At 47.1% G+C, this 11,584-nt stretch overlaps 1 protein-coding gene across 1 annotated transcript; it reads right to left on the bottom strand.

Annotated features, from left to right (window-relative positions):
• Positions 1-452: 452 nt before the first annotated feature.
• On the bottom strand, positions 453-4,239 carry LOC120935494 (gastrula zinc finger protein XlCGF17.1-like). Its single transcript, XM_040347544.1, has 2 exons — positions 4,170-4,239; positions 453-1,417 (listed from the first exon to the last, which is right to left on the bottom strand). Exons 1-2 carry the CDS (start codon positions 4,237-4,239, stop codon positions 543-545), a joined length of 945 nt encoding a protein of 314 aa, XP_040203478.1. The 3' UTR covers positions 453-542.
• Positions 4,240-11,584: the final 7,345 nt, after the last annotated feature.

The following is an 11,584-nucleotide window of genomic DNA, read 5'->3' as shown; positions in this document are numbered from 1 at the left end:
GAACATCCTGGCGGCTGCAAGAACGGGACTGGTGAGTAAACGATTTGCTATCTAAACAGCAGGAGAATAATCTTTAAAAAAAAAAAAAATACGTTTTCCCGTGGAACCCCGGCTTTAAGGAATTAAACACAGCTTCTATTCATCATGACTGGAAGAATACTTGTCACATTCACTTTTTTATTTTGTGAAAGTGAACACAAAATGTGCTCAGCCAACGAAAGGTAAAGACTAAATTTTTATTTTTCTACTGCTATCAATGGCCAACACAGTACAACACTTCATCCATGTCTTTGGTGATCTCTGATCTCCTTATGAAGTGTTTGTTACATGATGAAGATCAGCCATGGAGTATATCTGAGGTGTATATCAGGGTGTGCTTCTTCCCCACATGAGAGCTGTGATGTCCAGCAACATTCATATACAAGACATTTCCCGCACTCAAGACACTAATACACCTTGAGGGTTGTGTGGGATCCCTGATGTACAGGAAGACAGGACTTCAGTGAGGAGCATTTCCCTCACTCAGGGCATGAAAGTAGGTTCTACCCATTGTGCAATCTCTGATGTCTGGAAAGATTGGACTTATGTGAAAAACATTTCCCGCACTCAGTACAGGAATACGGCTTCTCACCTGTGTGAGATCTCTGATGTGGGACTAGCTCTGATTTTTGTAAAAAACATTTCCCGCACTCAGAACAGGAATACGGTTTCTCACCCGTGTGAGATCTCTGATGTCTGTATAAATGTGACTTTTCTGAAAAACATTTCCCGCACTCAGGACAGGAATACGGCTTTTCCCCCGTGTGAGACCTTTGATGTTTCACAAGCTCCGATTTTTGTAGAAAACCTTTCCCACACTCAGAACAGGAAAACGGTTTCTCACCTGTTTGTAATCTCTGATGTCTGTATAGATGTGACTTTTCTGAGAAACATTTCCCACACTCAGGACAGGTATAAGGCTTTTCTCCCATGTGCAATCTCTCATGTCTTTTAAGATGTGACTTGTATGCAAAACATTTCCCACACTCAGTACAGGAAAAAGGCTTTTCCCCCATGTGTACTCTCTCATGTCTGTTAAGATGTGATTTGTCTGAAAAACATTTCCCGCACATAGGACAGAAAAATGGCTTCTCCCCTGTGTGAGATCTCTGATGTGTGACGAGTTGTGATTTTTGTACAAAACATTTTCCACACTCAGAACAGGAATACGGCTTCTCACCTGTGTGTAATCTCTGATGGTTATAAAAACTGGACTTATCTGAAAAACATTTCTCACACTCAGGACAGGAATACGGCTTTGCCCCCGTGTGGGTTCTTTTATGCACACTAAGAGCGGATTTAAAACTGAAACACTTCCCACACTCAGTACAGGAAAACCTTTTATCGGCCCCGTCCCTCACAGTCTGAGGTTCCTCAGGATAAGAGGAATACGATGGTCCGGCACCGTCCCGCACAGTCTGAAGTTCCTCAGGATAAGAGGAATACGATGGTCCGGCACCGTCCCGCACAGTCTGAGGTTCCTCAGGATAAGAGGAATACGATGGACCATCTACACTGTGTGGTGCCGGATGGACATTTGAGGTAGTCGGGTTTTCTCCTGGACTATACTGTGTGATGTCCTCATCTTCTACTTTACAGTCTGGAGACAAAGTGAGACAATCCTCTGAGGTTTTCCTCATCTCCCGTCCATCTACTAAAATAGAAATAAAAAGATTATTACTAGACATGAGCAGATTGGTTCCCCTAAACCAGGACTCCACCCACATCAGGCAGCTTTGTCTCTGAGGATCTTACAATTCCACCTCAAGGTAACTAGTAAATGGGTCCTCTGATCTCCTACCAGATCATTTCTTTATTCATGGACCTTAGTCAGAGAGTGAGGAAACAAGAACTGTAATTTACAGGAGTGATGAGGGGATTATAGGACGAGTGTCCCCACCCCCTCTATCACTCATTGTCATCTTCCCAACATAAGAAGTCCTGCACTTCCTTATTTAGTCCATGATTTAGTCATGAATAACAGCGGGGCTGAGCCCCACCAGAGGTCAGAGAGTAAGGATAGGGGGAGAACAACCAAGATGAAGACTGGACTGACCATGAAGACCTCCATCATTGGGTTATTGACTCCTCCCTCATTATCACTTTCTGTTTAAGGTTACAAACGTTAAGGATGTTATCACATTATTATCAACATGTAAAAGTCTGTGCTCCAATCAAATCATCAGATATAAAAGGTCCAGCTGGTAAGAAATGGGTGTAACAAAAGAGAACACATATTATGTGTATATATAGCAGAGGGGAGAAAGCAGAAGTCAGGACTATGTAATGTACAATATATTGTATAACATACAAAAGTTAGGACTATATAGTATCAGAATGATGTAACATACAACATAGAGTAAGGGTCAGAAGTATGTAATGTACAACATACAGTACATAGTATTGGGGTTAGGAGTATGTAACATACAACAGAGTATGTAGTGCGGGGGGGAAGGACTACGTAATATACAATAGAGTATGAACAAGCACAGACTAATTATTCTGTCTAATAAGTCTAACCTATAGGTACTGTAAATATCTCCTAAACGTGCGCCGTTATAGGAGATATTTACCCTTTAGTGCGCCGATGATGTCATTGACGCATGCGCTGTGAATAAACAGCCCTTTGTGCGCGCCCCCCGACCCCGAAGATGGAATCACGTACAGGTACTTGATTTTGCGCTCAAGAACCACCCTGCCGCAGTGAATGTATGTGGGGCGGTCCTTAAGTGGTTAAGGAGGGGAAGTTCTTTATATGCGCTCCTCTCTCCTCCCACATTGGAAATTGTATTGCCTTTTACTACCAAGGTGCAATTTAGGCTGAAAACAGTGCAGAGCAAGACTGGATATTTACAAAAATGTACCAAAAGATTATCAGATTATTAAGTTGATTCATAAAGATATACAGAAAAGGGGCAAAATTCAATGCACAATAAATCTATATCTCATCCAAGTGCATTCCTTCTAGCTCAGAAAAGTGACCAGGGTGTAACAGGCTGATATCACCCAGTCCTTGCCCTATTCTGGACCAATCAGTGTGCAGTATGGGTGGAGGAATGTATTTAGTGTTAATGACCCACCTGTGCTGATCTCTGTAGAAGTGTCCTCCTCTATAAATGTCCCCGTTATTCCATCCTCCTCCATAGACTGCTGATCATCCCTCTCTTCTTCTTTCACCTCAACTTTTATATCTATCAGATCTTCACCCTAAACCAAGAAAATTATTTAAAACAAATCATTTGTAAAATGTAAGCTTTAATTGTGACATCACAAAAAAAAAAAATCAAGAAGTCCATGTTCTACAAGCTCCTCTTTATAATCTTCTTTGACATCAATGTTTCCCTTCTGAACTTTTCATAAAACATTCGTTGTGTCTGTAGCACTCTCTAGTATGCAGTCTAGTGTAGTAAAATATAAAACTGACTCAAAGTAACTGTGTAAGTCTGGTAATTGGTTGCGGTTACTGTAAATCAGGCTGGAGGGCTCTACAGGTCAGGCCTCTGGTACTCCTACCTGTCATAGATATGCAATAGTCTGGCAGCTTACCTGTTTCCATCTGTCCATTAAGAGGCCTGACTCTGTTCTGGTTACCTTCTTATCTCCTCTACTTCCTGTATGGCCCCACCCAGGCCATCCCAGGAAGTCTATATTAACTGTTGCACTACAGGTCTGCAGTGCTGTTCAACAGTGTTGTTTGCTTAAGTTCCGGTCTGCAGTGTGCTACGATTATCTTCCTGTGTACCGTGTTTTGCTCGTCCCTGACTTCTCCTCTTTGCCTGTGCCCTTGACCTTTTGCCTGTACCTCGGTTACCCTAGTCTGCCTGTTGCCCTGACCTCGGCTTACCCATCACTACCGTTGACCTGCTTGCTGCTTCCCCTCTCTCTCTGCGGAGCGTGACCTAGGGGTTCCCAGGGGTCGCGACCTGGATCCAGCTGTGGCGAAGGCCATAATCCCCACTAGAGGCTCTGGTGAACACAAAGCTGGGTCTTAGACTCCGTGCCCTGGGCGATCTTGGATTCACGCTTCCTCTCTGATAGCAGCAGTCGGCTATAGGGTTTACTACCCTGTGGTGCATCCCTGACCACAATGGGGTGCACTTGTCACCTGGCCACAGGTGACCTGACACTACCTGTGGTTCTAGGAGCTTTGAGAAGCTTCCAAAAGATAGTGGGTGGAGGCCAGGAGGTGCTGATCTGCATATTTATGGAAATCTGGCCAATCCCCAGGCAGGAGGCCTAGCAGGGTGTGTGGGTCAGTCAATAAATATTGTGGAGCCTGGCTAGCATGGGAGTTAGGTGGAAGATGGAGTGTTAAAGCTGTGTCATGTGGCCTGGAAGAGGATCCCAGGGCTGAAGGAGCTCTTCCCCTAAGCTGGGAGCTGAGGAAGGAAGGAAGGAAGAAGTATAGAGTGATCTCTACTACTCTACAGTCTCTTCTAGGAGACACCATGGCTTGCATGAGAGGACCTGGGCAGCAGGAAGCCTGTATAGCAGTATTTTCAAGAGCAGCAGGATTTCCAGGGGCAGGGCAAGTACCTCTACAACCCCAGGGCCTAAAAGGGAAGAAGCTGCCCCATGCAATATGTAATGAGCTTTCTGGGACTGTCTCAACAAGATAAACCCAATGCCCTGTCCTGGGACATTTCACCAAACAGCAAGGTGGGCTGGTAATTTCAAAAGAGCAGACATAGAACTCCTGCACGTTGAGACTTTGCTAAATTCCACTAACGGGACACAGAACTCCTATAAGGGGGATTCTTATGGTCATTTTTAGTGAGACTGTAGAGAACACAGTCTAGAATGTGTTGTTTTGTTTAGTGTACAGAGTGAAGGAAGTTTTTCTCATTGTTATTCTTCAAGTCAAGTTGGATATCCTATAATCCCTCTACCACATTCAAGTTGTTTTTCCCAATAAAACAACAAAAACAAGCACATGAACAGTTATTTTTTTTTTGTCTCCGGGTGAAAGTTGAAAGATGCATGTTGCCTAGCTGTGCAAGAATAGGGGGGACCAAAATCCAGTGCTCTCTAGGGGGTTGCTCTATCAAACATGCTGTGTATAATTCATAACTACCAATAATTGTTCCTCATTTACCTGATGATGTTGGGGGATGGTGTGACCTTCCTGTGTGGAATCCCGGGAATGCAGAGGACGGGGACATCTCTCTGGTGGGTTCCCATTACTTGATGGCTGCATCATTTCATTGTAGAGATCATTGTGTCCTTCAGATAGCGGTTTCATCACTCCATATTCCTCATCCTCCTCTTTATACTCTTCTTTAACAACTTTACCATCCCCAAGGTTTCCACTCTGAATATATGATAAAATATCCATTGTAACAAACATGCTGTGTATAAATCAGAACTACCAATAATTGTTCCTCATCTACCTGATGATGGTGAGGGATGGTGTGACCTTCCTGTGTGGAATCCCGGGAATACAGAGGACGGGGACATTTCTCTGGGGGGTTCCCATTACTGGATCCATCTGTAGGAAACACACACACTGACTGAATACATTGGCCCGGATTCACAAAGGAGTTACGACGGCGTATCTCCAGATATGCCGTCGTAACTCTGAGTGTGAGGCGTCGCATCTCTGCGCCTGATTCATAGAATCAGATACGCCTCACAGTTGCCTAGATACGAGCGGCATAAGTCTCTTACGCTGTTGTATCTTAGGGTGCATATTTACGCTGGCCGCTAGGGGCGCTTCCGTATATTTCCGTGTAGAATATGCAAATTAGCTAGATACGCCAATTCACGAACGTACGTGCGCCCGGCGTATCAAGATACATCGTTTACGTAAGGTGTCGGACCGTAAGTCATGTAGTATTTTAAGTTGTTTGCGTAAATCAACCCGTGAATGGGGCTGGGCGTAGGTTACGTTCACGTCGCCTAAGCATTGAGCGGGCGTAATTTACTTTGAAAATTTGACATAATACTCAGCATATGCGCCGTTCGTTCGGCCATGCATCTACATGGGGTCACGCTTAATTTAAATACATCACGCCCACGACCTGCCTACTTTGAAATACGCGCGCTTACGCCGGCCCATTTACGCTACGCCGCCGTAACATAGGACGCAAGTGCTTTGTGAATACTGCACTTGCCTCTCTAAGTTGCGGTGGCGTATCGTAAAGAAAATACGCTACGCCCGCACAAAGTTACGCCGCCCTACGTGAATCTGGGCCATTGTTTCTATGTGTTTATCAGATGATGGGGGATCTAGGTGGAGCCTCCGTACTGCTCTCTCCTTTACAATAAAGTCTCCTCTTACCCGGTGATGTGAGGGGCGGCTGATTGTCCATCATGACGTCCTTGTAGAGATCCTTGTGTCCTTCTAAATACTCCCACTCCTCCATGGAGAAATAGACAGTGACATCCTGACACCTTATAGGAACCTGACACACACAATGATACAGTCACCATCCAGACACACCCCTTGTCTGTTACTGGATAATGTCCCAGAATTCCCGGCACCGCTCACCTCTCCTGTCAGCAGCTCAGTGATCTTGCTGGTGACTTCTAGAATCTTCTTATTTCTCTATTCTATCAGCGAGGTAGTGTGATGGACTTATGATTTCTAGACTTCTCTGGAGAAAATAATCTAGATTTGAACACAAATAGTAAAATCTAAATCAGTAAAAGCGGCGAAGAGTGTGGCGGGAGGGGGGCACCTCTCCTGCCACCGATAAAAGTGATCTCACAGTGAATCCGCCACAGACACCACTTTTATCTGAAAGCAGACCGCCCGCCGTTTAAGAGGATACCAAGGTTATGGCAGCTGTCTGCTGCCATAACAACAGTATTCCACGTCAAAGTACCAACGGTGTCTGGTCCGTAAGTGGTTAATATTTTTCTTGTAATATTTTGCTATTTTATTATTAAATATATTTTTGAGTTTTTACATGAGAACTGGGACCGTCTTGAAACTTTTCTTATCAACACAAGTTTATAGAATCATATATTTCTACACGGTGTAGCGAGATAACACATGCAAAACCGCACATTTTCCTGTACTGCGCAAAAAAGTGCTGCCTTTTGCCTTTCTTAAAGCGGGGGTTCACCCAAAAAATGTTTTTTAGCATTACATTCAGCCGAGTTGTCAGAATGCGAGTCGGCTCTTTACGGCGCCTGCGCACCGACGTTCGTCTTCTTTCGGCTACTCGTGACGCGCTGTATGCGCCGGTCGGAAGGATGTCAATCAATTAGGAATGCCCAGTCCCGCAGATTACATACCCGGAAGCGGCGGTGAAAATACGGTATGTACGGCAATAAATAAAAAAAACAGCCGATTGTCATTCTGACAACTCGGCTGAATGTAATGCTAAAAAGAATTTTTTGGGGTGAACCCCCGCGCATCTATGCATGTATGTTTTTATGAGAAAAGGCTATGTGTACGAATATGAAAGAAAATAAAAACAGCTCTAAAGTGTGCCTTGACTGAGAGCAGGTTGAAAAACACCGATATAGACTGATGAGGGAAGAAGGTACCGTATTTATCGGCGTATACCGCGCACTATTTTGCCCTGAAAATCAGGGCAAAATCGGAGGTGCGCGGTATACGCCGATACTCGCGCTGAATTTGAATACTGCGCCGGCATATACCGAGCGCAGTACACTCGTGTATCTTCGGGCAGTTTCGGCGCCTCTCGCGCTGACGTCCTGGATGTACAGGATGTCAGCGCGAGAGTAGCCGAGCCTGCCCGACGATACACGAGTGTACTGCGCTCGGTATATGTCGGCGCAGTATTCAAACTCGGCGCGGGAAACGAGCAGGGAGGACGTGAGGACGCTGCAGAAGGACGCTGGACCCGACGAAGAGGACACCCGAAGCCGCAGACGGACGCCGGACCCGACGAGGCCGCCGATGGACGCCGCGGAAGACACCAAAACTGTAAGTACAAAAAATCTTTTTTTCACAGGAATCCGGGTCAAGTTTAGGGGTGCGCGCTATACACGGGAGCGCGCTATACCCCGATAAATACGGTAACTGATGGATAATATAAAACCAGCTCCCAACGGTCCCGGATTTGGAACAAAGTCCCTCCTCATTTGTCCCTCATCTGTCCTTATCTTGGTCTGATCTATATAGTTGTATATAAAATGCCATATTTATCTATCAAAAAGTGTTTCTAAGTGCTAAAACTTTCATCCAATTTCTAAATGCCTGAATTTGTACATTACAAAAGTCAATATAAAGGAATAATAGTGGTAAAAAAGCACTTGTGGGTTTAACTAATCGTTCTTCTTGTAGGGGGTGTGTGCTATGCCCACATATATTTGCTAATAGGTGTCCCTGGTTCCAATCTCAAAAAGTTGGGAGGTAAGGCGACACATCTCCAGAATGAAGAGAATGTTCCGGCCCTGTAAGTGGGGAAATGTTCTGCCCCTGAAGGGGTTATTCTAGGTTTCCACACTATATATGTGTGTATCATCATCTGCTGGAGATAAAAGACATCACAGTGACTATGGAGGAAGAGGACGGACATGACGGGGTTACTGGGTGTAAATAGAAAATAAGATCTTATTACCTCTTCTGCTGCCAGTCCCAGCAATGTCTTCTCTCTACTTCCTCCTGACTCACCTCTCACCCGGAACTTCCTGTCTGTACGTGACATCACTTCCTGCCTGTCTTCTATTGCAACTTCCTGTCTGGGTGAGCTCACCACCTTGTTGAGCTCAGAGGAACTGCAGCCTCGAGAAACGTCTTGTATGAAATGCAACCATAGTTGCCAACATTTGAAAAAAAATTCCAGGGACACTTTGCAGCACAGCTATGAACATGCCGCCGCGCTCGCGACCAATGGCTCTGCATCTTAATGGGGACATACCTGGACGCCCATGTGCGCAGCCGTGCCATTCTGTCGCCGTACATCGTCGTGCGGCGGTTGGAAACGGTTAATCCTTATCAACTGTCATTGCATGCATTTTGTAAACTAAACTTGCGGGCACGGTCGATGGAGTGGCGCAGGGTGACCTACGCGAGTGTGTGTGTTAGTACACACACACACTGACATAACCTGCATACACTGACTTGACTACACTGACCTGACCACACTGACCTGACCTGTCCTGCATACACTGACCTGATTGCATACACTGACCTGACCTGACTACACTGACCTGACCTGTCAGTAGGTGGCATATGCTGGTAATTAACCCCTTTGTGCTGCATTAGTGGTACCGGTATCAGAGTTTATGAACCCTTTGATGCTGCACCACATAGGGGCTAATTAACTCTGATACCGGTACCACAAATGCAGAACAAAGGGGTTAATTATCTGCCAGTGGTCACTAATGTATAGTAATGCAATAACCCCCTCCATGCTGCATATTACAAATACCAATGTAACCCCCCCCCCAAACAGTTAAACACTTCAGGCAGGTTGACACAGTTAAAGTGGAGGTTCACCCTATAAAAAATGTCTAACACTGCATCCAGCCCAGTTCTGCATATAAAATGACACTGACCTTTTTTTTCCCGTAGATAGCGTTTAGCCGTGGAATTCACCGCGGCTTCCGGGTAGGGAATCCCGCGGGAATGGGCGTTCCTATTGACATGCCAATTGATTGACATGCTAAACGACGGCGCACACAGCGCGTCACGACTTCCTGAAGGAAGCTCGGGTCGGCTCGGCTCTATTCGGCGCCTGTGCACCGGCGTCGAATAGAGCCGACCCGAGCTTCCTTCGGGAAGTCGTGACGCGCTGTGTGCGCCGTCGTTTAGCATGTCAATCAATTGGCATGTCAATAGGAACGCCCATTCCCGCGGGATTCCCTACCCGGAAGCCGCTGTGAATTCCACGGCTAAACGCTATCTACGGGAAAAAAAAGGTCAGTGTCATTTTATATGCACAACTGGGCTGGATGCAGTGTTAGACATTTTTTATAGGGTAAACCTCCACTTTAAGCCACTGTGACAGTGACTTAGGTTAAGTTTTTAGCTTCTCAAACTTACTTGCACTTTGGCACAGGGCTTCACTGGCTCCTCGCAGGTCTTCACAGCTGCACTCTCCTCAGCTCTTTCTTCCCGCCTCCCGGTCTGTGAATGACATCACGCCGGGCGGGACTAGGAAGCTCCTGTCGGGCGGAGATTAATCTGCCTGACAGGGAAGTGAAGGCATCGGTCCATTCACTCACAGCACACTCGCACCGCTCTGCTGCAGTGTACCCGCGGCCGGCGGGTGTCACGGCTGTCTTCAGCGGTGCGGAGCAACTTGGCAAGTGGCATTTTTAGCCTCCCCCCGCTCAGTCCGCCCCGCCCCCCACCTCCTGGCTGGTTCAGCAGCGGCCGGGCCGGCAGCTCCGCCTCCACCTCCTCTACACCGCAGCGCAATAAGGGGCTCAAAGAGAGGGGGATGGGCTGACAGAGGGGGTGGCTTTCAGCGAGGTGTGGGCTGACAGAGAGCGGCAGGCTGGTGGAAGGGCAGATGACAAAGAGACCACTGGAGGAGAAGACACACAACGCGCGCCAAGGCATTGGAGGCGGGACTCCGGGCGGCCGCGATCACCCATAGTCCTGTCCCGCCCCACGTCCACATGTGACCAGTCACCTGCTCCGCCGGGCCAATCACAGAGCCATATGTCCACTGCACTGCCTGCACGTAACCCATTCAGCTAATCACAGGGCGCCCGCTGCTCGACTCGCACAGGCTATATGTGACAGTGTAACGCTGATGGCGGCGGGCACCTGCCTTCCCCACTAGCCGGGACAAGTCCCGGCAGGCTAAATTAGCCGGGACTAGGTCCTATTTAACGGGACTGTCCCGTTAAAAACGGGACAGTTGGCAAGTATGGCCTTGTGCTGTGTGTGTGTGTATGTATTGTATATCCTTATAGATGGGTCATCTACACTCCCACCAAGGGGGATTTAAATATATTACTGCCTAGTCCAGCCTCTCTCAGCCAGGGTTCCTCCAAAGGTTTCTGTCTCTCAGTAACAACTGGGGTCAGCATACCCCCCAACATTTTGAGATGGTAATAATGAGGGACACCTACTGTAGTGGCGCTATTGTAAATTTAGGGATGTCTGAGCCCATAGTTGGGCTCCGACTCTGTTAATTCTATTTAAATTAGCCTCTGTTCTGGCTATGGTCATGCTCAGTAGAAGTTTTCCCCTGTTGCCTGTAGGTGGCGTTACCACTTCAGGCCCATGTTGGAACTCGGGCAGACCACATTGTGTTAGGTGACCCCTCTCGGCAGCAGCCCAGTGGGAGTGGTGCCCCGCTGTGCATGCTGGGAGGGGATACTTAAGGGCAGACGCTGTTTTTTAGGATCCTTCGCCTCTTGGTCCTCCTGGCGTGGGGTGAGTGATTTCAGTCTTGGGACGACGTTGGTCTGAGGCTGTGTTCCTGTTGAGTAGCTATGCTGGCTTGGGCCTATGGTTCTACAGGGGATCCCAAGCTGTCCGTCCAAGTGGAGGAAGCTGCTTAGCAAAGGAAACTGGGGGAGAACCTGCCCTGGAGGAGACAAGCAAGGCAAGCTGATGCTTACAGTCCGCCGGATTGATTTAAAGGCTATTTGGCTGTACGGCAGGAAG

This window comes from Rana temporaria, chromosome 4 (assembly GCF_905171775.1).
Source record: "Rana temporaria chromosome 4, aRanTem1.1, whole genome shotgun sequence".
Classification (NCBI taxonomy): Eukaryota; Metazoa; Chordata; class Amphibia; order Anura; family Ranidae; genus Rana; species Rana temporaria.
The sequence above is the reverse complement of the archived record's forward strand: the minus strand, read 5'-3'. Positions and strand labels throughout refer to the sequence as shown.

Coding starts and splice junctions, on each gene's coding strand:
- LOC120935494 (XM_040347544.1), bottom strand. CDS start 4,239: ATGCAGATCAGCACCTCCTGGCCTCCACCCACTATCTTTTGGAAGCTT. Junction 1,418..4,169: donor CAAAGCTCCTAGAACCACAG/GTAGTGTCAGGT, acceptor ATTCCTCTTATC/CTGAGGAACCTCAGACTGTG.